Source organism: Pectinophora gossypiella, chromosome 28 (genome assembly GCF_024362695.1).
Source record: "Pectinophora gossypiella chromosome 28, ilPecGoss1.1, whole genome shotgun sequence".
Classification (NCBI taxonomy): Eukaryota; Metazoa; Arthropoda; class Insecta; order Lepidoptera; family Gelechiidae; genus Pectinophora; species Pectinophora gossypiella.
The window spans coordinates 5,463,012-5,479,198 of record NC_065431.1 but is presented as its reverse complement, the minus strand read 5'-3'; the positions used below and the strand labels follow the sequence as shown (position 1 = coordinate 5,479,198).

The 16,187-nt window shown below is 40.6% G+C and overlaps 1 protein-coding gene across 1 annotated transcript; it reads left to right on the top strand.

Annotated features, from left to right (window-relative positions):
* Positions 1 to 2,981: 2,981 nt before the first annotated feature.
* On the top strand, positions 2,982 to 15,421 carry LOC126379089 (brain-specific homeobox protein homolog). Its single transcript, XM_050027652.1, has 5 exons — positions 2,982 to 3,297; positions 4,579 to 4,686; positions 6,397 to 6,555; positions 14,689 to 14,750; positions 15,099 to 15,421. The coding sequence occupies exons 1-5, from the start codon at positions 2,982 to 2,984 to the stop codon at positions 15,237 to 15,239; spliced, it is 786 nt and encodes a 261-aa protein (XP_049883609.1). The 3' UTR covers positions 15,240 to 15,421.
* Positions 15,422 to 16,187: the final 766 nt, after the last annotated feature.

Here is a 16,187-nt window from a genome sequence, read left to right as displayed (position 1 = left end):
AGGAAATTCCACATGGTCTGAATCATCCCCCTCAGTATTCGTTACGGTGTCACTAACACCCATACTTACTCATATGTACCTGTACGTACTTCTACGGGGTGTAGGTAAATGACATCATAATGAATACTGAGGAGGATGATTCAGCTCATTATTCTGAGTTATTAAGTTACCTAACCCACACCCCGGACACTTCATACAAACCTTGTTTTACACAGACACTACACATTGACATTATCGTACACGCGCATCTGTGTGTGTGACGTCTGACGCCATACGATTCAAGTCTAAACTATGTTCGAAGGGGTGAGGGAAACTTAGATCCGACGCTGGTGGGGAGCGGAGAGTTGCCGTTCCATACGTTTTTTTTTTCTTATGCCCCTGCTGCACAAGATAGGCAGGGTCCTCATCAATGCTATACGTACATATCTTATCCTTCTATGGACTTATTTCTATTCTGCCCGCGATACGTTATTCCATACGTTATTTCTTACTCTATGCCTAACCTGAAGATTTGACATGTCCGATTTTACAGAAGCGACCTGTCTAACCTTTCAAGCTGCGAAGGGAAAACCAAATACAGGTTAGGTAACATACCTCCGAAAAAGCATTTCTCAGGAATGTGGGTTCGTGTCGGGTTCAAATAAATCTATTTAAAAAAAATCAAGCTCTGGTATGGCCTACGCCTTACCCCGGGCATTCTCCCGTGTATTTAGCGAGATAGGACCCGATTTCATTTGACATTCCTGTCTATTAAAGATCTGATCAGTGCTAATATACATCTCTGGAGGGTGATATTCATGTAACGTACGATAAGGTGCAAAAGTCCAATCAGTTTCTTGCAACTTCTTCTTCTATCGTGTGGGTTGTGAGGTGGAATACCAGCCTCATCAACCCTGGTGTCAGGGTTACTATTGAGCCGCCAAAGGCCCCTGACATGGTTCATGTACCGACGACTCACTTACATCAGTAAGTAGTAACCGGGGCCAACGGCTTAACGTGCCTTCCGAAGCACGGATCATCTTACTTTCGGACAATCGGGTGATCAGCCTGTAATGTTCTTACCAAACTAGGGATCACAAAGTGATTTTTGTTGATATGTCCCCACCGGGATTCGAACCCGGGGCCTCCGGATCGTGAGTCCAACGCTCAATCACTGGACCACAAAGGCCGTCTTGCAAATGGTTGCACTTAAGACCTCCTGGTTGCATGTCGTTTCTGTAATAGACCAAAAAACACCTACAAAAACATAAATTTTATAATTATGACAACTAATGGTTTATAATTTCACCACTGTTCACAAATCATTCGCTGGGGTCAGTGACTGCAATTTTGCTCTTTGATTGTACATAATACTTACGTAAGACCACGCCTATTTCCCTATTTGTCCGGCCAAGTGGTTAATGCCATTTGTGGCAAATCTACGTTAAGAAAAAAAGGCCTATTTCCATAGGGGTAGGTAGAGACCTGGGAATTCCACTTAATTCAACTTCGTCAGGGTTACCATTGAGCCACCAAAGCCCTCTGACACGACTCATGTAACAACTATGTTCTTAAGTAAATAGTAGCCGGGATCGACTGCTTAACGTGCCTTCCGAAGCGCGGATCATCTTACTTTCGGACAATCGGGTGATCAGCCTGTAATGTTCTAATCAAACTAGGGATCACAAAGTGATTTTTGTTGATATGTCCCCACCGGGATTTGAACCCGGGACTTTCGGAACGTAGGTCCATTGCTCAACCACTGGACTACGACGGCCGTCCACTAACTACGATTTTAACACACTACTTTCGGTTTTTCATTTTCATTTTGAATTGGCAGAAAATAAATGTACCTACTTAACTACTTAATGCTCAGTCATGTCAAGCATTTATGACAAAAAGCTTAAAATAATAATGATAAAAATGTCTGGTATTAAATGTGTTCCTCTATTTATTAAATATACGTACATTGATTTAAAAGATGTGTTGCTGTTGCAGTTTCTTGTCATTTCGCCTCCTTAGCCATAACACTTTGCGAAATGACGTAGATTCAAAAATGTTAACTTCAACAAAATCCATGATAATTACGTTGAATAAATGATTCTGATTCTGAAAACTAGAGATATGTAATAATGCTAAATGACAATAGGCTACTTTCCAACTAGAGAAATAGGTTACTTTTTACTAAACGTCAAAACACGAAATTACTATGGAATTTGTATGAAAAAGCACACTGTGACATCATAGAAAAACGCGACAAAATGTCGGACTTATTATTACTCGTTTATTGTATAAATTTAAAAATGAGTTAATTAGAAAAAAGAAAATGTTTTTCGTTAGTTTCAGATCTGTCTTAATTTACTTGTCAGAATTTCATAATTTATCTTTGACTCTATTATTCAAATCAACAATTACTTGACAAAGAAGTTGGTACTTATAAAAAACATCCACTTTACCTAACATTTTCGAGAGGTCTCCAACAAAAAAGGTACTTACATAAGCACCCTTTTATACCAATACAGTCTCGAAAGCTCTGCACAACGATCTGCAAAGACACGTTTAAAAAAAACCGTAAACGTCCCCCTAGGGGTGGGTTTGGGTGGTAAGGGGTGGGGCGTACCCACCCTCATCCCCTAGCTCAGTTTAACCCGAATCGCGGAGTCAATCGGGCTCGTTTGAGCGCAAACAACCGCCAAACCGGCGATTATGCCCATAATTATCGACAAATGACTCCATAGCCTGAATGAAAGCGGTGCGGGTGCCTAAAAAGTAAACAAAAAAAAGATTAAATAGGAAAAAGAAATAAAAAGTAAAAACAGGCTTTTGTTTTTGAACGCGAGTGATATGTGAAGTGCGACTCAATTTTTGAAATTCGAAGTTTGGTTTTAAATGTTTTTTTAACAAATTTTTGACCTGAATTCTAAGTTTAGAATCCACAATCAAAAATAAAAATAAACTATGGACCTTTAAATTGAAAAGATTATTTTTTAATTAAAAATAAAATGGAACGAGAAACGCGTAGCGAGACGCCAACGGACAGTAACAAGCAAGAACCAAATTCAAAAACTTCTTTTTTAATAGAAGACATTTTATACAGAGGGCAACAAAATAGGAATTTTAAGGCCCCAATTTCTGTGGAACCTAGGAGGTCCTATGAGTATGAGAGGGACCCGAAACCGTACTTTCCGATGCCGGAGGTAAAACCTCCTGTAGTGCCGCGAGAGGGGTCGTACCTTCAGGTCGCTATGGGAGCCCTAGGGGCTTACTTACACACACCTAACTATAAAAGCGTGGAGACACCTTATTTTTTATCTCAAGGTAAGCGATACTCTCATTCTCATCAGGCAGCTAAATTACTCAATTGTATACCAATATTTTATGTTTATTTATTTTTTTAAAGAACGTCTAGGGCCCTGTGCCGAGGTTTTTCTTGCAGCTTCTTTTCCCCGGCTATAAAGGTTGTGAGAAGCTGCAGTAGTTTTAGGCGGATGAGACGTTCGTTACGTAAAAATTGACGATTCAAAGTGTAACTATGTTACCTACTGAATAAAGATATTTTTGAATTTGAATTCTACTATTTTAGGGAAAAATAGTGCATTATAGTTTCCCTCTTGCCTTCCGCCCCGCATTACTCTGTCTGACGCGAGTGGGATGGCGCCCAGAGTAGTCTATTTAAAAGCCGTGCTAGGACTCCTGTTCTCCGCCTCTAAATAGTACTGACAATTACTCTCTGTCAGGTTCCAGGTTACAGTCCCTATGACTTGTCCCTTCCGTCGGCTCAGAGGATTAGCAGAACGTAGTGGGACGGGCTAACATGCTACTTAGGTTCTATGACGATCTTGTGACGTAGCGAGTAGGCGCCGCTACTTCAAAAGCGCACCCCTGATGCCGGGCAGCAGCGGTATCAGTACTGGTTGGAGGCCGAGAAAATGGATTCTGGTAGGGCTCTAGCTAGAAAATCACCGATTGAGAAATTGGTCGGTGTACTGCGGAACGGAAGGCGATTGGGGCAACCGTTCTACACGCCCTATCTATGGAGTAATGGCGATTACTCCACCGACAAGAGCGCAGCTCTTAAATAAAGAGAGCGCATGTAGGCCTGGTACTGGAATACTTACGTATTTTGCCAAAGATTCATTTCTAAATAGGTTAAGTTATAAATCCTTTAGAGCCCCCGCAAAGCACAGACTTTCTATCTGCCGATAGTTTGGTCGGGTTGGGCTGTTAGCGCGCACACTACGCCAACTAAACAGTTGGGTTGGTGGTGAGTGCGCAAACTAGGCAAGAGTCGGCCGACGATATTCAGGTTTTGAGCTACCGTTGAAGAGAGCTGTCGGCCGACTAAACAATCGGTCGGTGTGCGCGCTTGCAAGAAGCTCCATACTGATATAGCAGTCGGCCGACAGTTTGCTGATAGTTCAGTTTGAATGCAGTTGAGTGGCCCATCAAACTTATTTATCGGCCGATACCAAATCGTTGTAGTATGCGGACTTGACATCTTCATACTGATTATAAGCCCGACCAAACTATCGGCCGATAGAAATTCTGTGGTTTGCAGGGACTCTTACACTTCATGTGCTCATTACATCTTCTTTGCAGGAGTGCCCTACCACGCACTGTTCACTCCATCAGAATTGTCCCTGTCTGCGTTGAAGCACTGTCGGCGACGGAAAGCCAGGACCGTGTTCTCAGATCCACAACTCACTGGTAAGCACTATAGATAGAAAAGAATCAATCGACTTACTGTCGACTGATACATCACTCATCAATGTCCCCACTGCTGGGGCACGGGCCTTCCCTATGGATGGATAGGGAGATCGGGCCTTAAACCATCACGCGGGCCCAGTGCGGATTGATGGTTATTAACGACTGCTAATGCAGCCGGGACCAACGGCTTAACGTGACTTCCAAAGCACGGAGGAGTTCGAGATGAAAACTTTTTTTTTTGTGGTCACCCATCCTATGACCGGCCTTTGCGAAAGTTGCTTAACTTCAACAATCGCATACCGAGCGCGTTTACCGCTGATCACCGAGCTCCTCCCATATCGTATCAAAGTATATTGCATAGTAATAACATGTGCTTGGGTCTTGGGATCTTGAAATCTGGAGCAAAGTTTTTCCTACGAAACAATAGTAATTATACAGGGTGTTAGTGACGTCGTAACGAAAACTTTGAGGGATGATTGAGACCATGATTCTGAGATGATATGTAGTAGAATTTTCCGTCGCAAAAGTATGGAACAGAAAATAATAAAAAGAAAAACAAAAATTTTCATGAATTTTCCGACGGGAAATTCCACTTGATATCAACTCAGAATCGTGGTCTGAATCATCCCCCTCAGTATTCGTTACGGTGTCACTAACACCCATACCTACTTGTATGGGTACAGTATGTACTTGTGCGGGGTGTAAGTGACATCGTAACGAATACTGAGGGGGATGATTCAGCTGATTATTCTGAGTTAATATCAAGTGGAATTTTTCATCGCAAAAGTATAGAATTGAAAATAATTTAAAAAAACTAAAAAAAATCATAAATTTTGCGACGGAAAATTCCACTTGATATCAACTCAGAATCATGGTCTGAATCATCCCCCTCAGTATTCGTTACGATGTCACTTGCACCCCGTATAACTACGCGACGCTGGGAAAAAGTCAATTTTCTAGATATTAATCTGGGCTAAGTCATTAACTGTAGCCTACATACAGACAGATATAACTCACGGCATTAATTATACTAAGTACACTTTTTTTTATAAAGTTAGTTATTATAAAGTTAGTGATTATTTAGAAGATATTCGAATGCACTGTCTGAGAACTGATATTAGGCAGCTAAATGATTGTCCAAAAAGTTAGATGATCCGTGCTTCGGAAGGCACGTTAAGCCGTTGGTCCCGGTTACTACTTGCTGATGTAAGTACGTAGTCGTTAGATGAGTCATGTTAGCCTATGGCGGCTCAATAATAACCCTGACATCAGGGTTGATGGGGTTGGTAATTCACCTCACAACCCACACACCAGTAGATTTTACTTTACTAGCACATACTTGCCGTGGTAGTTCAGTTAGTAGAACGCTTGCCTCTCACTTTGAGGTCGCAGGTTCGAATCCAGCACAGGCCTAAACCAATTATTGTCGAATTTGTTTTCGAATTCATGTTTGCATCATAAATGATTACCTATCACGCGCTCAGGGGTGAAGGAAAACATCGTGAGGAAACCCAAATTCCCGAGAAATGCATTTTCGGAGGTAGGTATGTGACCTAACCTGTATTGGGCTGGTTTTCCCTTCGCGGGTTGGAAGGTCAGACAGGCAGTCGCTTTTGTAAAGAACCGGACCTGTCAAATCTTCAGCTTATGTTGACTGAGGAGATGATGACTTTCTAGCAAATACTTAAAATGGCATTAATTTTCTAACAGGTTTAGAGAAACGCTTCGAGTCACAACGGTACCTGTCTACCCCAGAGCGGGTGGAGCTCGCTGGCGCTCTCAACCTCTCCGAGACCCAGGTTAAAACCTGGTTCCAGAACCGACGGATGAAGCACAAGAAGCAGCTGAGGAAACAGCAGCAACAACGAGGTCAGTTCACCAACTTTTTTAAGAATAGATGATCATGTGATCCAGCCGATGTCGGCTACGGCGACTGCTTCAACTCACGATGAGGGCTCACGATCCGGAGGTCCCAAGTTCCAATCCCGGTGGGCACATATCACAAAAATCACTTTGTGATCCCTAGTTTGTTTAGTTTACAGGACTGATTTGTCCAAAAGTAAGATGAGCCGTGCTTCCGAAGGCAGGTTAAGCCGTTGGTCCCGATTACTACCTACTTACGTCGTTACATGAGTCATGTCAGGGACCTTTAGCGGCTCAATAATAACCCTGACACCAGGGTTGATGAGGTTGGTAATTCACCACACAACCTGTGAAGTAGTAGAAGTAGAAGAAGAAGAGACTTTTAACTCAGAATAATAAGATGAATCATCCCCCTCAGTATTAGTTACGATGTCACACCGCGTATGCTGTGACATCGTAACTAATACTGAGGGGGATGATCGATGATGTGGCCTTTTTAACCGCCTGTATGTACTTATACAGGGGGTTAAAAAGGCCACAGCGAAGCAATTCATCTAAAAACGTAATATTGCTATTTGCATTGCGCAAATGTCAAATAGCAATATTGCTTTTTAGGTGAATTACTTTGATGTGGACTATTTAACCGTACAGGCAGCCATACAAGTACGTATGGGTGTTAGTGACACCGTAACGAATACTGAGGGGAATGATTCAGACCACGATTCTGAGTCGATAGCAAGTGGAATTTCCTGTCGGAAAATTCATGAATAGTGTTTTTTTTTTTTTCAATCATTTTCAGATTCATACTTTTGCGACGGAAAATTCCACTTGATATCAACTCAGGATCATGGTATGCATCATCCCTCAAAGTTTCAAATACCTAACTCTGGTAGTGATGTCTACTCCTGCTTCTAAATAGTTCGACAAATACCGTCGAATAGTTTCAGAACTCCAAAACTTGCAGAAGATGCTGTCTACCTATTACGAAACTAAATTGTCTAAGATTCTAAGTTAGATGCTGCTTTTGATATGCCGTTTCTCGGATTATTCCCGGAGTCTGAATGTTCCCATTGTAAAAATGTAATAAAATGTAAAAAAAAACTTTAAAAATATAGGTATTCAATAGCCATGATTCCTGCAGACACCTCCTAATTTTATTTTAAGTTATACCCGTCATCGAGACAATTGTGAAAAAAATACTGTTTATTTATATAATGTACGCAGACACGTACGGTCACGAGCATTAATATGTATACACTTTGGTACCATGTCACATTAACTTTTTTGACAAATTGAACTATAAGTCTCACTAAATGTCAAATATGTTAGTGCGACAGAGTCCTGAAGTGGGTACATTATATTGCTCATGACTGTACGTAGACACGTACATAACATAAACAGTTTTTTTTAGCGATAAAGTAATGAGTAGTCTTTCGAAAACCAGAAGTCCGCATCATTAATACCCTAATGTAATTTAATCGTTTGTTTTTTTACCCGACCTCCGCGAAGCAAAAAGAGGGTTACGTGTTTGACCGCTATGTATGTGTGTATGTACAGTCATGAGCAATATAATGTACCCACTTTAGGACTCTGTCGCACTAACATATTTGACATTTAGTGAGTCAGAGGAGCTCGGTGGCGCAGCGGTTAACGCGCTCGGTCTGCGATTGTTGAAGTTAAGCAACTTTCGCAAAAAAAGAAAGTTTTCATCTCGAGCTCCTCCGTGCTTCAGAAGGCACGTTAAGCCGTTGGTCCCGGCTGCATTAGCAGTCGTTAATAACCATCAATCCGCACTGGGCCCGCGTGGTGGTTTAAGGCCCGATCTCCCTATCCATCCATAGGGAAGGCCCGTGCCCCAGCAGTGGGGACGTTAATGGGCTGATGATGATGCTCGTGACCGTACGTCTGTTCCTAACCTAACCTAACTTCTAAACACATTTCTTCACCTCAGCCATAACACCTTGCGAAATGACGTAAATTCAAAAATGTTACATTGATCTTCAACCGTGATATTTACGTTGCTATCCATGATAATACATACATACATACATAAACTCACGCCTATTTCCCACCGGGGTAAGCAGAGACTATAGAATTCCATTTGCTTCGATCCTGACACACTTCTCTTGCTTCCTCCACATTCATCAATCGCTTCATACACGCACGCCGGTTCAGAGTAGATCGTATTGAACCTTTTCTAAGGACATCTCCAATTTGGTCATCCATGATAATTACGTTGAATAAATGATTCTGATTCTGATTTCTGACGAAAACATTTTTTTTTCGGGTCATAGTGTGTTGGTTACCAAATACGAGCAAAAGAGCTTCATTTGCTTATTTCAATTATGTAAATATTACTATCTTTTGTTTGCGAGTTTCCTTGTATTTACTCGATAATGACGTTGAATTGATAACATGACTGCTCAGACATGTTCCGGATAGGTTTTATCTGCAAATCTTGCATAAAACACGTAGGTAACGGAAGGCCCCAATTCGGGTGAGAGCCTTCAGCGCTCCCCATTTGTCCGGCCAAGTAGTTAATGCTATCTGCGGCGAATCTACAATAAGTGACATCAAAAAAAGCGCAATAATAAAAAGGGTCACCATTTATACCCAAAAACAAAGATAAAAGATGCATATTACGTCTGTTATCCGTGAAATTAGAAAGTTCAACGTAGGCAAATCTGTACAGCGCCATCTGTACTTTTAAGGACGCGGTTTAGAAAGTCCCTCATTGTAAAAAAAAAAAACAATAAATCTAGATTATAACTAGTGCAATAATATTTTTAAGAAATTTGTTGTTACTGTACCGGGTGAAACAGACTGCAAGGCTTTAGTCAGTGGTTAGAACGCTGAGCTCTCGATCCGGGTCCGATTCCCGTTGGGGACATGTCAAACAAAAAGTATCATGTCAGTCTGTCTCTAAAGTAGCCACACGCTACATGATGGCCGTTTTGACAAGTCCCCTTTTTTTGACAAGTCACGTCAATAAAAAAATAAATAAAAAAAAATAAAATAAAATACATTTATTTCAAGCAACACAAGGCTCATATACAATACTTTTGACACAATACAGTAAAAATAAAAATAAAAGAAAAACACAATGAAATGACAATTAAATGATATAATATACAATGAAAATAAACTAAAATGAATATAATATATAATAGTATTTTATGCAACAGTTGTATAAGAAGGGTCAAAAAATGCGAGTGGCGTGAGTTGCGATGTGAGCCTTGGCGAACATCGCAATAAGAGACGCCACGAGCATTTTTTGACCTAGTTATACAACGTTGCATACAATACTTTTTCTACGACGACGTAATTTTAAATGAAACAAAAATTTTCCAATTTATTTTCCAACGCGCGGGAAAATGGCGGCAAATGTATACTTTTTTTTTATAGTATATCTATGGCACCAAACAAAGTAAAGGTGCCAGTTTCCAGGTCAAAAAAAAAAAAAAAACAACAACAATGCTTTTTTGGCGACATTATAGTACAGTTACACTTTGTAAACAATGCTTTTATAGGCCATAGAGCATACACTTTTTCAAAGAGTTTAATTATGTATGTACTTATATTAGACTTTTTGGTTATTTAAATGCCAGATTAAAGTAGAGGAGTAGAAAAATATAATTATATGAATATAATTATAATAAACAAAATAATATAATAATATATGAATATAATTATAATAAACAAAAATGTATTACATTGAGCATGGCGCTCGCTCATAAGCTCGGAGTGCACGAGCGGTTCTCGGAAACGGCACAGCACTAGTCGGAACCGTCGGAGGGCGTGTCCGACTCACACTTGACCGCTTTTTACGCGTGATCTTGACCGCTGCAACACCTCGGCCTACTGAATAATCATGACGGTTTTAAATTAGTACTTATAATGACAAATAACTCTACTGGTAAGAAATATTTATTTACTTAGCTTTTTGGTCTCTATGCTGTGCTGTTCGCCGGCTTGCTTCTCAATCGGGGAGCGCGGGTTCGAACCCTGGCACCGGACTTATTTATTTATTTATAAAAAAGGTACACCAACAGCTTATATAATAAAACTAATCTAATCTAGCCTACAAGATCCCACTGCTGGGCAAAGGCCTCCCCTTCCTCTTTCCATTTTTTGCATATTCCGGCCAGTCCCTCCGGCAAGCGTCCAAGTCGTCACGCCATCTCTTTCGAGGTCTACCACGACGCCTGTACCCGTCATGAGGCACCCAATGCAACCCTGGTAGGTTGGTGAGGTTGGTAATCCACCTCACACCACACGATAGAAGAAGTTTAAGGCAGTTAGCTCGACAATACTACCCGAGTTTATTTTGGTTTCATTGAATATAGGCAGAACGGCTCCCGCCGGCCGACGGACTTTGTGATATTAGATTTGACATTTATACAGGGTGTTAGTGACATCGTAACGAATACTAAGGGGGATGATTCAAACCATGATTCTGAGTTAATATCAAGTGGACTTTTCCGTCGCTAAATTAGTGACTTTTACGATGGAAAATTCTACTTGATATTAACTCAGAATAATGAGCTGAATCATGCCCCTCAGTATTTGTTACGATGTCACTTACACCCCGTACAAGTACATACAGGTAGCCATACAAGTATGTATACCTACTTAGGTGTTTGTAACATCGTAACGAAAACTTTGAGGGATGATTCAGAACGTGATTCTGAGTTGATATTAAGTGGAATTTCCTGTCGGAAAATGACAATGGGCACATTTGTATGAAACTTGGTCCAAGAACCTCCACTGATGAGACTTATATGTAATGAAAGCTTATACTTTCCCTATGATTCTGGCAAAGTTCTATCAGATTCTGTCCCGGGGTTCTATTTTTACGACCATGTTTGTCCTGGCTAAAAATGTGATAAAATACAGTGGGGGACTAAAATCGACTCAAGATTTGTTGCTCAGTAACTAAATCTACATAGCCAGGACAAACACGGCCGTAGAAAAAGAATCCCGGGACAGAATCTGATAGAACTTTGCCAGAATCATAGGGAAAGTATAAACTTTCATTACATATAAGTCTCATCAGTGGAGGTTCTTGGACCAGTTTCGCCCATTCTCCTTCATGGAAGTTTTAGTGGTTTTTTAATAATTTTCAGTTCCATGCTTTTGCGACGGAAAATTCCACTTGATATCAAATCAGAATCATAGTCTGAATCAAGCTTCAAAGTTTTCGTTACGATGTCACTAACACCCTATATGTATAATGTACTAGCCACCCGCCCCGGCTTTGCACGTGTAGTGTATTATGTACCTACTTTAAAACCAACATGCATAAACTCACGCCATAATCCCTAATGGGATGGGCAGAGCCACAAGTAATCAAAGACAACTTGCAGCCACTGTTGATACGATGTCCTAAGATGGATGTAATGAACCTTAATTATGATGACAGACATATGCATCTTTTATCTTTGTTTTTGGGTATAAATGATGATCCAAGCAAAATTACATCTTCCACCCATTATTATTCTGGTCAAAATAAAGAGAAGCAATATAGGTAGCAACACAATTCTGTAGGTACATAATGTGGTCTAAATATCAAGCATTTTTATGTACGCTTTTCCCATTATATTGTATTTTGGAATAATTATGTAGGTACCCGAGTAATGAGAAAATAGGTAATTATTACGTTAAAAGCTGTACAATGCCTTAATCAGAAATCAGAATCATTTATTCAACGTAATTATCATGGATAAACTTGTTGAAGGTCAATGTAACATTTTTGAATTTACGTCATTTCGCAAGGTGTTATGGCTGAGGAGAAGAAATGACAAGAAACTGCAACAGCAACACATCTTTTAAAAACCAATGAGGATATACATTACAAGTTATTTAATAACTAGAGGAACACATTCAATACCAGACATTTTTATCATTTAGGTAGTCATTAATCTTATAATAAGCTTTTTTACATAAAGTAAGCTTCACGTGAGCTTTAAATTTATTTTCTGACAAATTTAAAATATTATCTGGTATTTTATTGTAAAAACGTATACATAACCCCAAAAAAGATGAATTTAATTTACTTAATCTAGAATTTTGAATAGCAATTTTATGTTTATTTCTTGTATTGTAAGTATGCCTTTCACAGTTTCTCGGAAGGAGAGATAAGTTTTTACGTACATACATAATGTTTTCATATATGTTTCGTATATGTTTTTATATATATTGACTTGCGACCGTCAGTATATTTATTTCTTTAAACAGCTCCCTCAAAGAGTCCCGACAACGCAGCTTATAAATAGCGCGAACTGCTCTTTTTTGAATGATGAAAATAGTTTCTACATCAGCGGCTCGACCCCACAGCAAAATACCGTAAGACATTATGCTGTGGAAGTAGCTGAAGTAGACAAGTCTAGCAGTGGGTACATCTGTGAGTTGTCGGATCCTTCTGACGGCATATGCTGCTGAACTTAGCTTGCCCGCTAGTGATACAATATGTGGGCCCCATTGAAGTCTTATATATTGGTTTTGGTGAACATAGCCTGGAAAGTCCATTCTCGGGCCAGCAAAACATTAACTAACACACTCACTTATACTTATTTATTTTAATAGCTTTATTAATAATGATTGTGAGTAGGTACTTATAGTACATTTTGTTTAAATGACTTCAAAGTGACTTGTAATCGACTTTCGCTCCCGTGGTAGCGTCCAAGACGTCCGTAACCATAGCAACCAAGGCGGCCATCTTGTCTTCCAAACTAAATTAGCGAACGTCTTGAGTTGTGGCGCCAAAGCGGCGATTCCAAATTCGATTTGCCCGCCTTTGAGGTCGGCTTCTACCTATTACGGCTCGCTTAGGGTTGCTATTTGAGCAAAAAGGCAGAATATTTTGCTGGAAGATTTTAGACGAATTTTCCTTGGAATTTTAGAAATTGTTCTAATACGCTTTTGATATCATTTAATGGGGTTTTATTGCTTGAACATATTTTGGATGCTTTTGTTTAAATATAGAACGCGTTCAAATGCTACTAATCATCATCATCACTAATTAAAGAACCACGCTCTTGTCGGTGTAGCATTCTCCTAACTCTCCATGCTACTTTTTTTAGGGAAAAATAGGGCAGTGGTTTCCCTCTTGCCTTCCGCCCCGCAGTACTCTGTCTGACGCGAGTGTGATGGCGCCCAGAGTAGTCTATTTCAAAGCCGTACTAGGACTCCTGTCCTCCGCCTCTGAATAGTACTGACAGTTACTGCTGCCCTCTGTCAGGTTCCAGGGTACAGTCCTTGTGACTCCCCTCTTCCTTCATGCACTGCCGTACCGATGGCTCCCATCTCCGCCTCTGCAGCCGTTGAGGTCTTCACCCTTATAGGGCAAGGGTTCTACGTTATACCCCGTAGGTCTGGGTCCCTATCCGAACTCAGCCACCATCTCAGTCCAGCCTACTGAAGTAAGAAGCCCCCACCCCCGCGGCAAGGACGCGCCGAACAGGAATTGCCCCAGTGGGGAGCAGAGAAGATGACTCTGTCCCCCCAGGGCCGGGTTAATGGTCTTGTATGACAGTAGATCTTTATTTAAACATCTTACACAAAAGATCTCTTAGCTATAAGTTAAGTGTATTTTTTTTAAAACATAATAACTTTAAGCAAAGTCCACTCCCACAGACAAACCGAGGGGGAATTTTTATTGTACCAATATTATCTGTATTATCTGTATTTTTATGAAAAATAAACATTTTACTTACTTACTCTATACCTTTCTTGCACTTATTGTAAGTGCAGGACGACACTTATTTAAGAGCTGTCGAACTAACATTGGGTTGAGTTTGTGTGCACCCGAATGGGTACCAATGTATTTTATTTCATTTTTATTAGTAATATTAATTTTATTTAATTTATTAGGACATTGATAATTTTAATTTTATTAGATTTTATATACTTAATTTAATTTATTTAATCTAATGTACTTATAATTATGGATATTAATCTGAAATAAATAATTTGAATTTGAATTACTTACTTACCAAAACCAACAAAGGCAAAAGGCGAGACAGATTATTTCGATTTTTAATTTTTCTTTGTGAGAGGATAGTTGCCGTTCTATACGAAGAATTTTTCCTTATTTTTATGACATAGTCGTGAGGGATAATTTTATTATGCTTGTTTCAGGTACAGCTTCGGTCGATTTCGCGTCCAAACACACATCACCAGATTGTAGGAAGGTAAGCTCGGTGGCGCAGCGGTAAACGCGCTCGGTCTGCAATTGTTGAAGTTAAGCAACTTTCGTAAAGGTCGGTCATAGAATGGGTGACCACAAAACAAAAAAAAGTTTTCATCTCAAGCTCCTCCGTGCTTCGGAAGGCACGTTAAGCCGTTGGTCCCGGCTGCATTAGCAGTCGTTAATAACCATCAATCCGCACTGGGCCCGCGTGATGGTTTAAGGCCCGATCTCCCTATCTATCCATAGGGAAGGCCCGTGCACCAGCAGTGGGGACGTTAATGGGCTGATGATGATGATGTCTGTAACCTGTTACGTGCGTTTATTAAATAAATAAATAAATAATTTGCTTTGTCCACAGCCAGAAGACAATAGACTGTCGACAACGCACACGTCGGATTCGGACACCGAACACAGCGACAGCGATATTGACATCGTAGGGGAGACCAATTATCCCCACCATTACACGGGGAGCACGTCCAGTAGATTTGCTGGCGAATAAAGGGGGGTTTCGTAGTGTATACTTAGTCTGTAATGAGGTCCAGTGGAAGTCTCTGGTCGATGGTTACAGGGCACATGACGAGGCCTGGTTCCGGATTTTAAACGAAATTCAAATTCAAAAATATCTTTATTCAGTAGTTAACATAGTTACACTTTGAATCGTCAATTTTTACATAACGAACATCTCTCCACCTAAAACTACTGCAGCTTCTCACAACCTGTATAGCCGGGGAAAAGAAGCTGCAAGAAAAACCTCGGCACAGGGCCCTAGACGTTCTTTAAAAAAATAAAAATAAACATGTCGTAGCAGTGTGGTGTCGTCGGTCGTAACATCATCATCAGAATGGAGGGTGGGCGTTAGAAGACAATAATGGCCGTCATCAGTATCACAATCATTTTATTTACTTCCACATAGTTTTTGTATCACGATTAAATAAAGTCACAGCATAAGGTACACACTCACGGCAACGTCACGGTATTCGTAACGGTTACACAGTCTCTCGTTATCTAGCGCGCATAAGGACGTTAGCGCGAAGGGGCCCTCCACCACCCATGGTTCCAACATTCGGACCGAATCATCGGGACATGTGAACGTACTTGCTAGGTGCTCTTTTCTGATCACACTTTCTTGACGTCCCTACAAGTTATAGGTGAGCGACTATAGCACTTCACGTTCCGATCGTAATTATTCGACACGTCCGCTCAAGACGATGGTTCGCGGTAGACTGCCCGACTAGAACGGCAGTACACGTCCGCTCGACACGACGACTCTGTAGTGACTCTCCCGACTTCACCCCGCTCTGCTCGTACGCCACCTGACGTCGGAGCGTTGCAACTTCATGATGGAAGTGTTGCAACTTCATTGTATTTTCCGATTTGATCAATTTCTCTTCTTAATTCATAACTAACTCCGACACGGCCATCCTGCGTGACACACGTCCTCGTGTGT

Coding starts and splice junctions, on each gene's coding strand:
- LOC126379089 (XM_050027652.1), top strand. CDS start 2,982: ATGGAACGAGAAACGCGTAGCGAGACGCCAACGGACAGTAACAAGCAA. Junction 4,687..6,396: donor CTCAGATCCACAACTCACTG/GTAAGCACTATA, acceptor ATTTTCTAACAG/GTTTAGAGAAACGCTTCGAG. Junction 6,556..14,688: donor GAAACAGCAGCAACAACGAG/GTCAGTTCACCA, acceptor TGCTTGTTTCAG/GTACAGCTTCGGTCGATTTC.